The sequence below is a fragment of the Aedes albopictus genome, chromosome 3 (genome assembly GCF_035046485.1).
Source record: "Aedes albopictus strain Foshan chromosome 3, AalbF5, whole genome shotgun sequence".
NCBI lineage: Eukaryota > Metazoa > Arthropoda > Insecta > Diptera > Culicidae > Aedes > Aedes albopictus.
In genome coordinates, this window is record NC_085138.1 from 70,145,886 (window position 1) to 70,166,453 (window position 20,568).

General features: G+C 36.6%; 1 protein-coding gene across 1 annotated transcript in view; it reads left to right on the forward strand.

The window, feature by feature from the left end:
- Positions 1-20,568, forward strand: part of LOC109427008 (protein takeout-like) — a 28,148-nt gene that overhangs the window by 1,178 nt on the left and 6,402 nt on the right. The window contains exon 2 of the mRNA XM_029872453.2: positions 11,169-11,261. Coding sequence (XP_029728313.1) covers positions 11,169-11,261 — 93 coding nt within the window. The remainder of the gene's footprint in view (positions 1-11,168; positions 11,262-20,568) is intronic.

Sequence of the window (20,568 nt, forward strand, 5' to 3'; positions counted from 1 at the left end):
GTATTTCTATAATTACAATTGGTGGTCATTGAGTTTCAAAAACATTAGCACAAATTCGTAGGTGGTGTGGAACAGTTCTAGATTACTGTTCTAAAGATTTCCTTCTCCCCGTCCATACCAAAGTACAAAAATTTGGCACTTACAGGGGATGGCCAAAATGTTTGGGATAGGCAACCTTTTTTCTCTCACAAAAAAAGTTCAACAAACTGTAACTTTTTATAGAGTGTATCAAAAAATCTCAAATTTTGACTGTTTGTCAACCTATTATATGTGCTCAATTGGTTAATCTTTCTCGAAGTTATAACCATGATAACTTTCTTCAATGTTTAAAAAGTACCAATGTTTTGATTACTTGTGAAGCATTAATAAATTGTTGATATACGTTCAAAGTTTCATACAATTAGGTTCATTGGTTTCCGAGATATGACACTTCAAAAATTGGTTGTCTAAAAAAAGTGTTTTACGAGAACGGTTCTAGCTTCGCGAAAGATCAACCAATCGAGCTCAAATTTGTACCATGATGCACATATAATGGATTGACAAACACTCAAAATTTGAGAATTGTTGATGCACTCTATGAAAAGTTTTAGCAAGCTTGTTTTTTTTTTGTATGAGAAACATGGTTGCATATCCCAAACATTTTGGCCACCCCCTGTACATTTTCTTTTAATGATCAATCTTGATGAAAGTACTTTGGGAAAAAAATAAAAACCAACAGAAATTCGGGGGTTATTTCGACAATTGCTGAAGTTTTCTGGAATGCAGAGAGAAAATTCTTGTGGGAATTCCTTGAGTGATTCCTCCAGGTATTCCTTCGGAATAAATTCCTGCTCATTCATTTCTTTGGAAATTTTCCAGGGTTTCTTCCAGGAGATCCACCAGAATTTTTCCTTGGAATTTTTTCATAAATTTCACAAGAAACTATTCATAAGATTCTTCTTGGGACCAGTCTACGGGTTTTTTCAGAGATTCCTAAAAAAATATAGTTCCAGCGGAATTTTATTCACCGTTTTAGGCAGGAATTCCTCCAGAGATTTCCACCAGAGATTCTCCTTAAATTCCTTCAAGAACTATTCTTAGGACTCTTTAAGGAATTCCTCAAAAGGTATCAACTGTTTCTTGAATAATTCTTCCAAATTTTCAAGAAGTTTCTCTGTGAATCTTCAAAGGTATATCTTGTAGTTCTTTCAGAGATATCTTTAGTTAATTGTGCAGGGGATTGTTTATAAATTTATTTAGGAATTCCTTTAGTATGTTTCATACAAATTTTACTAGAGTTTCTAAAAAAAAATCTGAAGGAATCAATGAAGTAGTCCCAGGAGATATTTGGGATGGAACCACACGAACAATTCAAAAATAAATTCTTGTGGGAATTTTTAAAGGAATCCCTGAAGGATCCAAGTTCCTAAACATACTCTCGAATCCTTAAGGTACTCTTGAGGTATTTCTGTGGAAAATCGTTAAGAAATTTCAGAAGGAATCCGTGGTGAAATATCTGAAAGAGTAGCAGAAAACTGACATTGTAACATTGAGGAAGACTACAAGCGGTATCGAAAAACGCGTATCTATAAATGGATAAGCATTAGATGGAGGAATTAGAAGATGCAAAACTGATAAAACTTTTTCGAAGAATCTGAAGTAAATTCTGAAGAAATCTCTAAGAGAACTCCTCAAAGAATCCCTGAAGGCATTCTTAGAAGAATTTCTAGAGGAATGTCTGAAAAACTCCTTGCGTAGTACCAGAAGAAACTCCGTGAGAAAGCCTTGGAGGAATCTGAGTAATAAAATTCTTTGAGAAGTTAAAAAACAATGAAGCAGGTCTCCAATAATCTTACTACCCAATTTTTTGAAGGTACTCCTAGAGTGAATTTATTGTTCAAAGGAATCTCTTTTCGAATTTCTTGAAAAACATCTATCTTCCTGCACAAATGTTGTAAACAAATGTAGAAATGTCTAGGACTATTTTTGGATACAATTCTGAATGAATTTCTTGAAGATTTTGCGAAGGAAATCCTGAACAAATGTCTAGGTAAATACATGTAGCAAGACGAAGCTCCTACAGGGATATTTGTTTGATTTTATGCAGGTATTTTTGGAGAAATTCCTGCGGGAATCACTTGAAATTATTAATAAAAATAAATCTCTGGAGGAATACCTACAGGATTTTCTGGATAATTTCCTTATGAAACTGAAGACATTCCTGCGGGAACTTCCATTAGCATCCCTAAAGAAATACCTGATATCATCGAATAATTTCTGGTTCTGATTTGAGCTATTTATGAATAATTATAGAAGAGTTAATGAGTAAATTTTGGAGAAAATTTGGGAACATTTTTGAATGAATCCAAAAAAGATTTTCAAAAGAAATACTTGGAGAAGTTTCTAAAAGAATTTTTGAAGATTTTTAAAGGAATTACTGGAAGCATTTATAAAAAGCACTTTGGGCAAAATTCCTATTAAATTCCTGGAGAATTATCCTAAAGTATCCTTGCTAGAAACTCCGAAGCAAGGAGACGTTTCTGAAGGAATGTCATAAAAAACCTGTTTAGGAATTTATGAGAAGACCAATATAATGTTTTCTTGGAGAACTCTTGACTCTTAGCTACATTTATGTAAGATTCTTTAAAATTTCTGAAAATAACTCTGGAAAACTTTATGAAGAAATTCGAGACATATTTTTCTGAGGAATATCTGGAAAGATTCCTTGAGGAATCTCAGGAGTTATTCATGAAGGAATTTCAGAAGGAATTCCTAAAATAATGCCAAGTAAAATTCCACATGAATTCCCAGGTGGGATTCCTGAAGGAATTCCAAGAGGAATTCCAGGAGGAATGCATGGAAGTATTCCTGAAGGAGAAATTCCTGAAGTAATGACTGGTAAAATTCCTCAAGGAATCTCAAGCTGAATTCCTGGAGGAATCCTAGGACGAAAGCCAGAAGGAGTCGCAGAAGGAATTTCTGAAAAATATTTGGAGAAGTTCCTGCAGGAATCGTGGAAGCAGGAATTTCTTGGAGGAATGCCTGGAGAAATTCTTAAAGCAAATTTTAAAATAATCCCGAGGTAAGCCCTTGGGGGAATTCCTACAGAAATTCCTGAAGATACCCCAGGAGAAATCTCAGATTCCTAATGGAATATCAGGAGATATTTCTAAACGAAACCCGGATGGAATCCATGAAAAAATCCCGATGGGATTTTCTTCCAGAAAAAATTCGAAGGAAATCCTCTTAAAAGCACTTCTACAATTACTAGAAGAACCTTCAATGACATCCCTAGAGAAATTCACGTAGGACTGGCGGAATCCCTAGAGGAATTCGTGAAGGAATCTCTAGAGGAATCCAAGATGAAATCGCTGAAGCAAGCCATGGTGAAATTTCCGAAGAAATAATTCAATGCAGAAGCCTGTAAATATTTGTAAAGGAATCGCGTGGGAGGAATTTGTAAAGCATTTCTCAGAACAAGTCCTAAAGGAATTACTGTCGAAGCCCCGCTTAACATCAATGGAGGAATTCCCGAAGGAGAAATTGAAACGATTTTATTTTGCCAAAAACCTCCGCGAAAAAAATTAAAAACAAAATGTTCCCATCATCTTGGTTGAAAGGGTCATCTTGGCTGGCACACTACAGCCCAAAAATCTCGATGATTCCGGGGCAAGTGAGATCTACAATCATTCATATTTTTACTATCAATTCATAATTAGTAAGTTCATCATCTGGAAGTCTTGATCAACTTTGCCCGAGATGAAATTCATCTATGTAATCTGATTCTCGAGATATAAGAAGTTAATAACTTCTCACTAGCGCCACCTTGCTGAGGCATACAGAATTGACTAGGGACTATCATTAGGGACTATTCATACATCACGTTGATCAACCCATCCCCACCTTTCTTTCATACAAAAATATAAAAAAAAATGTATGGAGCGTCGACATTGGTCAGAGCCCACCTCCCTCCAGAAAGCCTACGTGGTATATGCATGGGCTCTTTGTATGTCTTTTGATGTTCTGATCAACTTTGTTGAACGCGTAATTCTTCTATGTGGTCTGATTCTCGAGATACAACCGTTTAGAATTTCTACGACTCACTAGCGCCACCTAGAGGATGAATTCCGAATCCACTAGCTAATTATCGAATAGCTTTTAATATCCCGATATTTCTTCCAAAGATGAAATTCTTTGATTTGGTCAGATTCTCAAGATACAGAAGTTTGAAATTTCTTAACAACCACCTAGCGAATAAATCTAGAATCTACTAGTCCATTATCGGTTAGCTCTTGCTGTCTTGATCAACCTTGCCAAAGATGAAACTTTTATATGATAAACTTTTATAAAATCTACTACTTCATTATCCTATAGCTCTTGATGTCCTGATCAGCTTTGTCAAAGACGAAATTCTTCTGTGCAGTCTTATTCTCAAGATACTGAAGTTTAGACTTTCCAAGACTTCCTAGCATCACCTAGTACACATATTTGGGTTCAGCTAGCTTATCATCGAACAGCACTTGATGTGCTGAACAACTTTTCTGAAGACGAAATACTTTTATGTGACTTGATTCCCGAGTTACAGCAGTTTGGAATTTATACGAATCATTAGCACCATCTAGTGGATAAACCAACAATCAACTAGTTAATAATACTGCTCGACAAAATTTTACAAAATTTTGTGTTATGGGATGAGAAAAAAAATAACAGGGGTTTGGGACCCTAGAAGTGTCATAGTAAAAGAATTTTTGAAAAATATTGGACTTCGCAGTTTAAAACCGAAGTTTGTATGGAGAACTTGGGGTGTTCAATTGATATGTGCATTAGAACGTGCCGTGCATATTTTAGGCGTTTTCGGTATTTGAGTTAGTTTCGTTATTGTCTAACGCCTAAATATATGCACAGCGCGTTCTAATGCACATATCAATTGAACACCCCAAGTTCTCCATACAAACTTTGGTTTTGAACTGTGAAGGCCCTGTCCATTATTTTTCAAAAATTCTTTCACTATGGCACTTCTAGGGTCCCAAACCCCTGTTATTTTTTTCTCATCCCATAACAAAATTTAGTGTTGAACGGTGTAATTGGATAGCTCTTCATGTCTTGATTAACTTTGCTGATGACGAAACTTACCAGTGGTCTGATTCGGAAGATAGAGATGTTTACTAGCGTCACCTAGCGTTTATATCCAGGTTCAACTAAACTAGGTCATCAACGGACCTGGTGTACGATTCTGAAGACGATTTTTTTTTCAAATGGTCTGATTCTCAATATTCTCAATACTCACTAGCGTTACCTCGTTGATAAACCAAGAATCAACTGAGGCTTTCCACGGACCAGCACGAATCCATTCTAATCGATGTTTTTTAATCTACTTGATATTTTTGTATACTATTCCTTTTTATGTGAGAAACCATTTTTTCATATCAAAAGTTCATATTTTGTCTCGACTAACTTTCAATTAGGGCCTATGAAAAAATGGAACACAAGCAAATAAAAAATTATAACACGGAAACGGCTTGTTCGATCGGAAAGGTGTCTTCAGCAAAGTTGTAGAATAATATATGGCGGCTCTCAGAAAAATACACATTGAAAAATTTATTTAGTTTTTCTTCTAAAAAAACTGAATTTTGTTACTAAAAATTAAATATCTCAAAAAGCTATTTTTTTACCTTCGTGTTTTTGTGTAAGAATAAAGTTCATTCTGTTAGCTATCATCTCTAAATTTTTTATAGTGGTAAAAAAATGTACAAAAAAGTTATGGCACTTTGAACATTTTTGGTTGCGTGTTTTTTTAGAGTGCATGACGAATTTCCCGCAAACTTGATTTTGGGGTAGGCAGCACCCTCTCAGATTTCAATGGAATTGTGTAGGTATGAAGACTATGTACTTTAAAACAACGTTGCATACTTTGTTGTTTTTTTTTTAATTTATCTACACTAATATTTGAAAAGGGCTTAAGTTTTTGACCATTTTTTTTATACCAATGTTACTTAAAAATAACATGACCTACAAAAAAGTGTGGTACCGTAAACCGGGGTCAAATTGATCTTCGGGTCGAAATTGATCACACGTTTTTCAGTTCGGTTAAGCATATTTTAAATAATTTCCTTTCAACTATCGTGCAGTTGGGAACCGATACTAAACGATATTTGCTTGGAAACTAATTGAAGTATGTTTTATCTAACGGAAAATCGTCTGATCAATTTCGACCCGGAGATCAATTTGACCCCGGTTTACGGTATAGGAATTTATGTGAACTTTCAAGTAAAAAATTGAAATATTGAAAAAACGATCACGCTAAAAAAAGTTAAAAAATAAATTGAAGTCAATTTGGAATACATGCCCATTTGCGAAATTAAATTAATCCTATTTCAGAGAACCAAACCCCACACCAACCGCTAAAAATAGAATTCAAAATGGATCAAAGTAATTAAATTGCTTTTATCTGAATCCAACCCAACACAAAATGTTTTTTTTTTGAGTCAAACCAATTTTTGGGTATTTTTATACGCGGATTTTCACATATTAATATTGAACATAGCTTTATATGTTTCAATTATAAATCTATCCAATACAAAGAATATAATTTAGGATTCTCTTTTGAACCAGAACACCAGATCTGTTACACAGAAATTCAAAATATCAACCAGAAGTCGAATTTCAACTTGAGAGTTCCCTTATTCATAGGAGAATAAAATAAATACTTTGCTTTAGATAGACTTGTGAGTCAAACATATGGAGCTATGTTTAATTTAATATATGAAAATATCTGTAAAAAACGTCCTGGATAAAAACTTTTTTTTTTCTACCGGAGAGAAACACGCAAAATGATGACATGAAGTATTTGTTGTTAGGAACCGTCCATTAAAGATGTAGCATTTTAGGGGAAGTTTATGATATTGCTAGGAGCCTACTATTAGGTAGTGGAGCGCACCTGGTGTGATGGTTAGAACACTTGACTATCACGCCGAGGACCTGGGATCGAATCCCACTCCCGAAAAACTCGCAAAATGTGAGTTCTTCCTTCGGAAGAGAAGTAAAGCGTGGGTCCCGAGATGAACTAGCCTAGGGTTAAAAATCTCGTTAATACAGATAAAAAAAGCTATTAGGTAGGTATGGGAGAATATACTTTAAGAGGGGAGGAGCTGTCAAAAATTTTCCACTAACGCTACCGTGATTTAGAAAGCAGCGATATGGTCAAACTCAAACATTACAGAATCCTTGAAAAAGGTCCAATAAGGACCGAAACGTCGAGTTAAGAAAACATATAGTTGTTTTTGATTGACCAAATTAGGCTGAAATGCCAATAAAAGATATCATCCAACGTACAGTTGATCACCCAAAGAAAGTCAAACTCAAAGCAATAAAACAAGTACGACCACGATTCTCATCAGTCAATGAGATTGAAACTTTTATTACAAATCATTTTATTGCAATAGGTAAATATCATTTAAAATAAAAAATCAATAATTTTGCTTTCGGGATGAAATTGATCAGTAAATGAAATACCTTTGCATGTGCCAAAAATATGTTTTCCTCCTGAATTAACCACCCCAGAATGCGAAATGCTACGCAAAACTTTTAGGAGTTTTCCCAATTTTTAATTATTCAAGTTTTAAATTTAGTAAATTTTTGAAAACGCCTTGAAGTATGCACTTTTCATACTGAAAAAGTGATTACTTCCGGGAAAGTGCAATTTTATGTATAAATTTGAATATTTATAAAATTTTTGATAATGAAATCGTGTTTAACAAATACTTGGCAGCTAAAAGCATCCATTCGAATATTCATTACATGTGCGATACAGCCACGGTAACAAAAGTTTGAAAGGGTATTTGAGATTCGCCAAACACGCAATTACGGAAAATATTGAATTTAATACAGAAATATGTGACTAATTGACTGTAAAACATGTAACTCATCATTCAAAAATCCTTTAGCCGGATGATGGTCATTTTATACAAATTGTTTTAAGTTTAAAGCAATATTTTTAACAAATGAAAACTGACCCTCACGTCGATCAATTTCACCCGAAATCACGGTACTTCAGAAATGCTTTTCTTCAAAAGTGCCCATCTTGCGATATATGGCAAAATTTTCAATAATTACAAAAATGTCATGTTTTGCAAATTGAAATAATTTTTCTTATTTGCATTTTTTTGACTTTTAAAGCTTATTGACATTTTTCAATGTTATAAAAGTTCACATGATTATCTAAAAGTCATCCATACATAACTTTTTTGTAGGTAAAGTCATTTTTAAAACGGTCAAATACTTTAGCCCTTTTCAAATATTAGTCTAGACAAATAAAAAAAACAACGTGTGCAATCTTGCATAGTCTTTAATACATAGTCTTTAAGCCTAAGAAATTCCATCGGATTCTGAGACAGTTTTGCCAAACCCCTACGGCGAGTTTGCGTGAATTCGTCATACACTCTAAAAAACACACAACCGAAAATGTTCAAAGTGCCATAACTTTTTTGTACATTTTTTTACCATTATGAAAATTCTACAGATGGTAGCTAACAGAATGAACTTTATTCTAACAAAATATCACGAAGGTAAAAAAATAGCTTTTTGAGATATTTAATTTTTAGTAACAAAATTCAGTTTTTTCGGAAGAAAAACTAAATAAATTTTTCAATGTGTATTTTTCTGAGAGCCACCATTTATTAATCTACAACTTTGCCGAAGACAGTTTTCTGATCAAACAAGCAGTTTCAGAGATATGATTTTTCATTCGCATGTGTTCTATTTTTTCATAGGCCCTATTTGAAAGTTAGTCGAGACTCCATAAAAAGTTTTAATATGAAAAAATTGTTGTTTATATTGATGAGAACAGCTGTGCAAAATTATATGCAAATCAAAAATGCAAAATAAAAAAAAATGGATTTTTTTCGTGCTGCTTCGTGGAAGGCCTCAACTGGTTCACTATCGGACAGCTCTTGATGTACTGATTAACATTGCTGCTGACAAAATTCTTCTAAGTAGTTTCTCGAGATACAATAATTTAGAGTTGGGCTGAAAGTCTCTTTGATAAAGACAAATCAATCAATCAATAATTTAGAATTCTTAAGATTCACTAGCGCCACCAAGCGATTAAACCTAGCATATACTTGATCACTATCGGACAGCTCTTGATGTCCTGATCAACTTTGTCGAAAAGTATTTTTTTGTAAGTTGCCTGATTCTCGAAATACAGCAGTTTTGAATTTCTAAGACTCACTAGCGCCACCAAGCGGCTAAACCACCCAAGAAGCACATTTGTCACAGAAGAGTTACGGCGGCGGCGGATTTCGTTGCGCAAAAGTCACTGTGACTTACTTATAACAAATAAACACTTACTTGCTAGAAATAAGTTGCAGTGACTTTTGTATAATAAAAACCTGCGCCACCGTGACTCTTCTATGTACTCTTAAAAAAATTCTTGTAAATTTAAGTTCTCTTGGATGCAAATAAAAGGAGCGGCCCGTTTGACACAAATTTACGTCTTCTATCACAAATGAAATCGAGCTAGCAATCGTTAAAACCAAATCGACAGATGAAACATATGAAAGTAAAATAATGAACTGGATTCGAACACTGGTCCGCTGATTGAGAGGCACGGACTATAGCCATTCGGCCAGCGCCGCCTGCTGGAGCAAATATGTACCAAATTACGTACTATCGTGGTGTCCCTGACTTCCTCAACAACAACGTTGCTGAAGACACTAGTCTTCCAACATGTTTCATTTCTCCACGATAATCACAACAGTTACTGATCACTGGGCGTACGAGGCATCTGTTCTATAAATAAATCAATGGGATGAGAAAAAAAAATTAAGATTTAGTAATTTATTTATGGTTTTATGAAACCTCGACTCCGATAATGCAATCTAAAAGAAAGATTAGTTAAACAAGTGCCTCAGCGGAAAACATTGAAAAAATGGGAGAGTAAGTGGTACTAGCGAAATACAATAGGCCAAAGTTGTATCCACTAATACGTTTTGCACCGTAAACCAACTCTGCATCCTATCGCATTCGAATATTATTTTATAGGCGGCTGGCACATTGGGCCAAGGTATGATACACATACCCTACCGAATCAAAACCAAACTCTGTTCAAATATGTACCTGCAATTGTTATTTTGATGTTCTCATAACATTTTGTACAGTAAGATAGCAATAACAGTATGGACGTAAGGCAAAAAATAGGAGGAGGATTTGAAAATATCAATAGAACCAGGCTTGACAGAAACTCCCTCGCGAGAAAATGAGGAAGCGATTTCGGCGATTTTCTGAGGAGTGAAAATAAAACTCAGAAATCACAACGCAAATCCTCAACAGCAGCGAGCGCGAGCTTGCCGCGCAGCGAGGAGTTCGTCCAACACTCATAATTTCTTGTTGTGTTTCTCACGTCCACTCACACTCAAAAAGCTCTCGCGAGTTCCACTCCCATACAAAGAAAGACTCTCGAGGCGAAAATCGCACTCAAAAACCCGAAATAATCATCGGCTCTTTTTTCTTTCCCCTCTTCCTCGCTCAGTTTTCATTGCCTCTCTGTTTGGGGTTCGTTCGCTCCCTCGCGACGAGGCAAAAGCAAAACACCGCTCTAGAGCATGTTGCAAAACTCTTTTGATTTCGAGGAGGATTATCAAGCCTGAATAGAACATAAAACTAGGTTATTCTTGCCTGCACTAAATTTGTCAGGTTGGAACTGGATCAAAAAGAAAAACGGCATTAATCATGTAGCTTTCAAATGACGTCTACAAAAATATTTCCATTTTCGTGCCTCTTAGCTCATTCTGCATTATAATTATGCGTAAATTCCACTGTTTACTAACAAATCAAATAATTACATTTCACATCTCTAACAAAATGGTATTGCGCAACGCCTTTTGCGTAGGCTTCAAAAGATACAAAATTGCCGGCAAGCAACCAACCGATAAATCTTTCTTCGATGTACCGTCTTATTGAAGTAACGCCAAACCAACCACTTGACCAACTCTGCCACCACCGCATCGTATTGACTCTAAGCTAAATTATTAGGCGTAGCCTGCACCGAACCGCACCAACCACCGGCTACCTCACATCAACTAAAGAGAAATGATAATTTCTGTAGTTGCTTAATGCATAAGTTGCACCATCAAACGCAAAAACGATAATTAATGAAATTTTCTTTGTTTTTTTTTCATCGCCGGTTGCAGCTGATTGGCTTCGGGTCTGCCGGCGAGACAACCCCAACGAAGACGACTGCTTCAAGAAGATGTTCGAGGAGACGTTCCCGTACATTGCCAAAGGTAAGTACCTACAGTGTCGGACAAAACAATAAGACCACCGGTCCTATTTCATACAAAATGGCCAAGTTTAACGATATGGTACTCGGTTTCTAGCAAACCGATTTGGCTGAAATTTTGACAGCCGACTTGGAATTACTGGAATTTTGATTTGTATCAAATTGATTGAGTTCTGTTCACTACTTTCAAAGTTACAGATATACGGTGCGACAAAATTCTAACACCAGATTTTCATGATGATTATTTTCGATCAAATCAATAAAAATGTCCCCAAATTTAAATGGCATCCCTAATTTTAGTACTTGTTTATCAATCATCAAGTATCAAATACTCTCATATATTCTTTGATCATGGCAATCTGAATATGGACCTATTATTTTGTCGTTTCGTATATCTGTAACTTTTGATGTAGTGAACAGAACTGAATCAATTGAATACAAATTAAAATTCACGTAACTCCATGGCGACTGCCAAAATTTCAGCCAAATCGATTCACTAGAAACCGAGCATCACATCATCAAACTTGGCAATTTTGTATGAAAAATGGCTGGTGGTCTTATTGTTTTGTCCGACACTGTACCTACCAACCTAGCGATTAACTAAGTGGTGATTTTCCGCCACGGGTGTTGTAACGATTATGATGTTTCATAAGTACCCAAGTTAAAATAATTAATGAAAACGAGCTAATAGTTAGTACATATTAGCATTATCATCGGGTAAGTTGCAAAAATCGTTAATGATGCAGACCATCTCTCGTCGGTGACCGAAGACAGTTATTTGGAATGGATTTTTGGTTTAAGGCAACCACATATCAGTGGCGCGATCATGGCCAATTGGCTTCTTTAGCGGTGATTAGATAATTCTATATTCTGAATCTGCATGCCAAACTGAGCCAAAATCCAAATTTTCATGAATTTTGGTACACGGGATCCTATTTAAAAATCAGTTTGAAGTTTGTATGGGAGGGATTTGTCGCATCACCCCTTGTCGTATTTTGTACTGGGCGGATCTGTCAAGCAGTTGCCCAGCTGTCAATAGGTGATTTCGAAAAATCTTATTGAAATTAATTTTATGTTCCAAAATAAAGTTCTAAAAATCTGAAAAAAATCATAGTGGTTCAGAAAAAAGTGCTCTTTCGTATAAAATTAAAAAATCAATAATTTTTTCTAAATTTAAAAACCCAATTGCGAGGGTAGTACGAATGTATGGAATCATAGAAACTTTATTATAGCAGTTCTTGAACAACCTTTAAATCTTCCAAATTATAAATTTTCTTCGTTCATTAGGTAACGCTCATCACACCGTCGAAGTAAACGCCCAGCATGTCTGTCAGGGTCGTTTTGAATTCATAACTAGAAATCGTAGGGTTTAGGGATGCTTCTTTGGCATAGTCCTCTCGTTCGGCCTATCTTAACGTAATCCAAAAAACTCAAACAAACACGCATAACTGGAGATCGGAAGAGCTATGCGTCAAACAACTATAACATTTCGTTTCAATGTTATCACTTTATAACATTAAACTTGAATGAAATGCCTCTTTGTGTAGCTTTTGTAGACGCCATGGTTCATCGGCTTAGTGGGTAGCATATACACATGATCATAAATGGCACTCTGGAACATTTCGAATTTACTTTTCGATAACTAAGCATTGGATGCGACGGTCAAAGATGCTATTTTGAAATTGTATATTTGTTTACAACGAATAATAACTATTTTACAAATAATGAGGACATTTTTTCACTATGTATCAAAACCTTGGCCCATTAGTAAAGTGACGTCAACAACATTGCTTGCGTATGAACCAGAAAGAGCGAACAGGAAGAAAGATTTTGTGTGCGGTGTGTGTGTGTGTGTGTGTGTGTGTATACAATTCAACTCCCACTGTCCGTCAGCGGTATTATGGAAGAAAGATGGTTGCAGTTGTCTGTATGGTTTTACTGAATTTCACACTCACAACTGAAATCATTTTTAGCCCGGGAGTTGAAAGGTTATAGCTCTGTTGGGATCCAGTGACCCGTTTCAGAATGTCTGCTTACTCACGTCCATTCCGAGCTCACTTTCACTTACAACAAGCCCCGCATGTGTGCGTTACCGTTATCAATTGGATAATGATAATGCAAACACACTTCCTGCTTCAAAGGTAACCTTCGAAACTGGCGCGTATTTAGTTCAATTTGTTGTAGTAACGATAATCAGAACATTCTCACCGGAATCCATCCAGGATAGCGCTATCATCACCATGGAAACGTCGTAACAGTGCAGATAGGCTTGCTCGGCATGCTCCTCGTCTCACCACCATCGCACACGCATTCAGTCATCAGTAGAACACACGTCACTTGACCTCTCACATAATTATGAATATGAGGCCACACTGTTTGATTCTGGAAACGCTCGCGAATCATTGATAGCATGGTGTACCGACCGACTCGCGAATCTGACGGCGTAAAATATCAGCCAAAAAACGCGAAAAACTCTTGCGTGAATCCTTTGCTGGCAGCGGCATTCAATCACGTACAAGACCTAAAACTCTTCCGGATGGTGTATCGCTGCCAGCTGCCCCAGTAACACGAATCCAAATTTGAACACAATCCTATGCTTGAACACAAATCTTCTCGAAAATGATATTTCACACTTTCTCACCTGCGGAATAGCCATCCGGATGGCGTACCACCGACCAAACCGTCAACGGAATCGCGAAGAAAAAAAAAAATTTCAAGCGCGATCGAAATGCGATGAGCAGATCAAAACACGTCTGCACGCGGCAACGCCTACTGCCTCTTTTCCTGAAATCAAAGGTTAATTTGTAGTAAAATTTTAACATAAAAAACAAACATTGATATAGTGCATCAAATTTTGATCCTGAAATGTCTTTAAATTACTGTGCTGGTTACTATTAGCACAGAGAACTTAGACAGGAAAATATCAAGATCAAAATTTGATTTGATAGATCTTTACACCGTAACGCACCATTCTAAGGTAATCTACCCACGTTACGGGACAAGAAAGATTTTGTGTGCGGTGATTGTAAAAATATAATACATTACAATGGGTTGCATTGTGTTCGTTACTAAATTAAGAGAGAACTTAAGTTTAATTGATTTATTTATAGTTTTGTGAAAATTTGGCTCCGAAGATGTAATTTAAAAGTAATATTGGTGAAAAAACAGTGGTAATACTTCAGCAGAATTATAAAAAAAATAGAGAATGAAAGGTTATAGCGCTTGGAAAGCAATAGGCCAATGTTGTATCCACTAATAGGCCATTTTTTAAACCGTAAACCAACGTTGCATACCATTGCATAGAATCTTTTCAACGTAGTTCTTGAATATTTACGTTAGTTTACTTCCAAATGGTTAAACATGCATTGCCTAGAGTGCGTGATAAAGTCAACATATCATGTATAGTGCTATTTATTCACGAGTTGTGGCCAAAACGTTGTCAAGGCGACTTGCATATTAGGCCAAGGTATAGTACATATAACCTTTATCATTGTGTAGGCAAAAACGTGAAAATAAGGTCTAAATAATATAAAACCCGCTCAACTATTTTATTATAAAAAAATACCAGAACGAAATGTTCTGCAAAGTTGTGTGTTTTACCTTTCTCTATAACTTTGTAGTTGTTGATCCTAAAACAGTATAGGGTATCGGGATGCTTCGTTGGCATAGTCCCCTCATAAGGCCTATCTTAACGTTAACCAAAAACTCAGACAAACACGCATAACCGGAGATCAGAAAAGCCATGCGCCAAACAACTGTAACATTTCGTTTCAATTTTAGCATTTTGGAGCATTAAAATTGAATGAAAATGTCATTTTGTTTAGCTTTTGTAGACGCCATGATTCTTCGGCTTAGTGGGTAGTCTATACACATGATCATAAATGGCCTGATTCTGGAACATTTCGAATTGACTTTTCGGTAACTGAACATTTTATGCGACGGTCAAAGATGCTATTTTGATCTTCTATATTTGTTTTCAACGAAAAATTACTATTTACAAATTAAATGTGGGCCGAATATTGAGGACATTTTTTTCACCATGTACCCAAATCTTGGCCCACCAATATAATGACGTTCACAATACCGAAAAAGTGACGTCAACCACATTGCTTGCGAATGAACCAGAAAGAACGAACGGGAAGAAAGATTTTGTGTGCGGTGACTGTAAAAATATAACACAATAATGTGGTTGCATTGTTATTGTTACTAAATAAAGAAAGAACTTTAGTTTAAGTGATTTATTTATAGTTATGTGAAAATTTGGCTCCGAAAATGTAATTTGAAAGCAAGATTGGTGAACAAACAGTGATAATACTTCAGCAGAAATATTAAAAAATTATAGAATAAGTGGTTCTAGCGTTTGGAAAGCAATAGGCCAACGTTGTATCCACTAATAGGCCAATTTTCGTACCGTAGACCAACGTTGCATACCATCGCATCGTATCTTTTCAACGTAATTAAGTAAATTCTTGAATATTTACGCTAGTTTACTTCCAATTGCAGCAGCATGCACTGCCTAGAGTGTGTGATAGAGTGAACACATAATTTATACTGCTATTATTTCACGAGTTATGGTCAAAATTGTCAAAGCGGCTGGCATATTAGGCCAAGGAACGGTACACATACCCTACAACGAGCGAGGTTTATTGGTAGTGTTGTACTTTTGACAACGGTGCGCAACAACTTCAGTGATAGACATTCGTTTAGCCGAAGCCCAAAAATTTTAGAAAAAGTCTTAGGAAACTCATACAAAAGATTTTATGATAAAACTTTTTTATCGTAGTGATAGTATATCCAGTACTGTTTTATGAAAAGGTGATACATAACACTTACATATACACTGAAACAAAAACGAGGGTAAAAACCCTTCAAATGACATTATGTGCCTAAACATTCGTTTAAGGACCGTATCGTTAATTATGAGTACACCTTTGAGGCTGTGTATTAACCCTCGAGCGATCGCGCTGTTGTATTTTGTACAACACGTTGAAAAAATCTCGCTTTCTGTACTCAGCATTAGCGTGATGCTAGCGGTGTTGGCCAACCACGCGAGTTACGGAAGGTTAAAAAGACTATGCCTTATTTTGACAACTGCTATGTGTCTATGTGTTGCTAACGTTGTAAACAAACGATAACCTTCATTAAAAGTTAAAGTTTTTCCTCAAGTGGAACAATGCGAGGGTTTACGGGGAAGAATCGAAAATCGATTGTGACCAGGCACTGCAATGAAAAATGATCATCGCTAAGAAAATTAGCAAAAATTGAATGTGTTTGGGTTTTTGTTGTCCCAAATGCTATCAAACGATTCGGTATGCATAACACACTGAAAGACTTACCCGGACGCGGCAAAAAAAAACAGGTGCATCCTAGTCAAATTTGGACAGCAAAATTTGCAAAATCGTTGAAGGAAAATAGGAGGTGTCCATTAGAGATTACGCAAAAAAGTGTGCAACGGCTGTTGGTATGGTTCAACGCGCCAAGGAGCGTAATTCCCTGAAGACCTACCCAAAACAGAAATGTCCAAAACGCATTAAAATTCTGGCGGATTATGTGAAAACTCGAGCATGAAAACTGTACGACGATGTTTTGAGCAAAAATTGCATGTACATAATCATTAGGCCGTCCCTTATTTTGCAAAAATTAAAAGTGTTATAAGTTCGTTAGTGGAAAATGATCGTTTTAGCTAAGAAATAATCTTGTCAAAATTTGAAGTCCATATATCAAGGCTAAGTGGTCCCTCAAGGGGCCTAAAGTTGTCAAAAATGGTATGGGACCAAAAAAACACGAAATTTTTTTCGACGAAAAAATACTCTATTCTACTAAAACCGGTGATTTTAGGACCCTAAGGGCCGAAAATTTGCTTAGAATTGCGATATCTCTACTCGTTTTTGAGTTATTGAACAAAATAGGGTAAGTTTTCTTCGGGATCTAAAAAAATGGTCGAAAATGCTGATTTTTCGGTTGTTTTTTTGTCAATAACTCAAAAACGATTATAGATATCGCAAATCTAAGCACATTTTTGGGCCTTCAAGGTACTAAAATCACCGGTTTTAGTAGAATAGAGTATTTTTTCGTCAAAAAAAATTTCATGTTTTTTTGGTCCCATACCATTTTTGACAACTTTAGGCCCCTTGAGGGACCACTTAGCCTTGATATATGGACTTCAAATTTTGACGCGATCATTTCTTAGCTAAAACGATCATTTTCCACTAACGAACTTATAACATTTCTAATTTTTGCAAAATGAGGGACGGCCTAATAATCATGGATGATGAAACGTATGTCAAATTGGACTACAAGGCACTTCCAGGGGCGCAGTTTTTCACTGTGAAGCATGGCACGGATGTTACGAATTAGAAAATATCGATTTTTTGCGAAATAATTGGGAAAATGTGTTAGTTTGGCAAGCAATTTGTCAAAGTGGTATGAAATCGTCACCTTTCTTCACCGTCCCAAGTATGAACGTCGAAATATACCGGAAGAAATGTTTCCAGAAACTTATTCTGCCACTCATCTGAAAGCACAAAGGTCATACATTACTTTGGCCGGATTTGGCATCTTGCCACTACGCGCGTGACAACTTTGACAGGTATGAAGAAAATAATGTTCAATTTGTGGAAAAGGCAATGAATCTCTCTAAATTGCCCGCAAATAAGGCCCGTTGAGAAATAGTTAACTTTGATGAAAGGGAAACTACGGAAAAAGGATAGAGGAGCAGAGGACGTCACAAAATTCAAGAAAAACTGGGTCAACGTAAGCAAAACCATCGTCGGAACGGTTGTCCAAAACCTTCTGAAGAACGCCAAGAAGAAAGTGCGAGAGGTGGCAAGATCCACGAAAAATTAAATATACAATCATGTCATGTGCTTTTCTGATGGTCAATAAACAATGTAATTGAATTTAATTTACAAAATAAATAAAACATTTTTAAATACAGCAATTTTCAGGTGTACTCATAATTAACGATACAGTCTAGCCGAGGTGAATGAATGAAATGAAATGAAATTCCACCAGGAATTTCTTCAGAGATTCCTTTTCTTGAATTTTTCCAAGAATCCCTACTCAAATTTTTCCAGGAATTCTTCCTGGGATGTCTTCAAGATTTTTGTTTTGCAATGTTTTTTTTTGTATTTATTTTATTTTGTATTTTTTGTGATTCCTTCAGGAATTCTCACTGAATTTTCACCATGGGTTCTCGCTGTGACACCTCTAGAAATTTTAACTGCAATTCCTCCACTAATTCGGGTTCGTTTTTTTCCAAAAATTCCTGGTAGGACTTCACCTGGGATTTGAGCATGAGCATGAATGACCGCCCGCGGTTGCTCCTCTGTTATTGCAAGGACAACTGCATTTACACAAAGAACCAACAGATGATGCTTGGGATTAGCTTTCTCTTCATTGTGTAAATGCTGGAATCCCAATACTTTTCAATAAGCAATACCAGCGCCGGCCGCGTCCGAATGCAGGTCAATTGAGGATAGGGAAGGAAGTGATGACATGATTCTCGCTTAGGCCAATAACCGAGGAATTCTCTGCGTTACTACGAGAAATCACTAGGAGTTTGGACAGGGGAAATGGAGATGTGTTGAGGATTTTGTCGTGGTAAACGAGTGTAATGTTTTGATTCGCGATTAATAATGCGCTCGCGAAGAAATACCCTTCTAGACCTTGGACGACGAACGCGATCTTTTGTGCCTCAAAACTCACCCTACATAAGTTATTCATTCGCAACTAAGGAGAACACAATGCTAAACACCGACGCATCTGTAGTTTGCGTTTCCGCGCGAGACAATGCTGAACGTGATCAATTCACAAGTATTAACAAAATAGCACGTGATAAATAAATAAGAAAGATCTCACCGCATGGTTCGCCGTCTATCTTTTACCGACCCTCTCTTTTTCCTGAAATTCATGCAACCTTTATTTGAGTCAAAACATTTATTCATTTGGACTAAAATATTACAAATGTCGACACCGAAGATGACGAACCATTCAAATTTTTGTGTCCATGCAAAAAATTAAAGGAAATTATTTATTATCAACTAAATGTGCATTTGGAACTAGCGCCGACACATGACGTGACGAACTTTTCAATATTTGTTAGATAAATACACAAAAACCAGAGCTGCAGCATCTTCCACTAACTGGCCTCGAAATTACACTGAACTGCTACAACAACACACGGGTACGACGATGTGCACATTCAAATTGTCGACGACAACGCGCCCGATCCGAATGAAAAAAGCGGCACTTCCTTTGCCTCCAAAAACACACTAAACCGCCTCGTACGAAGATGAGTACGCACACAGGACGACGACGCGATGCAACGACGAACCAAGACGGGCTGAAATGTAATCCGCTGCTGGCATCACACGACCGACTCGCACAAAAACTAGTTTTTTTTCTCTAAAAGCACGCACACAGAACGACGACGCGATGCAACGACGAACCAGGACGGACTCTCATGCAACCTTTACTATTGAGTCAAAACATTTATTCATTTTGACTAAAATATTACAAATGTCGACACCGAAGATGACAAACCATTCATATTTTTGTGTAAATGCAAAAATGAAAGAAACATATTTATTATCAACTGATTGTGCATTGGGTACTAACGCCGACACATGACGTGACGAACTTTTCAATATTTGTTAGATAAATACACAAAAACCAGAGCATAATTGTATAAATCCTTTAGCATTAATTATTATTATTATTATTATTATGATAAAATGGAAAGAGCTCACCAATAAACATCCTTCGAAGTGTCCAGTGCGTATGTGCACCAGCATCTTCCACTAACTGGCCTCTTCTCCGAAATCACACTGAACCGCTACAACTACACACGGGTACGACGATGTGGACATTCAAATTGACGACGACGACGACGCAGCCGGTCCGAATAAAAAAGCGGCTTTTTCACTTTGCCTCAAAAATCACTCTAAACCGCCCCGTACGAAGATGAGCACAGCCAAATCTGCGACGACGACGACGCGGCAGGCCCAAATGAAAAAAAATGGCCTCTTCACTTTGCCTCCAAAATCACGAAGATGAGCACAGTCAAATAGACGACGACGACCGAATGAAAACGCGGCCTGTACACTTTGCCACCAAAAACTCACTAAATCGCCCCGTACGAAGATGAGCAGTCAAATAGACGACGACGACCGAATGAAAACGTGGTAGGACTTCACCTGGGATTTCTACAGAAACTCCTCATGTATCTTGTAGCAGGAATTCCTTCAGGAAACTATACATAATTTTTTTTAGGGACTACTTCGGGAATTCGTGATAGAAGCTATACAACT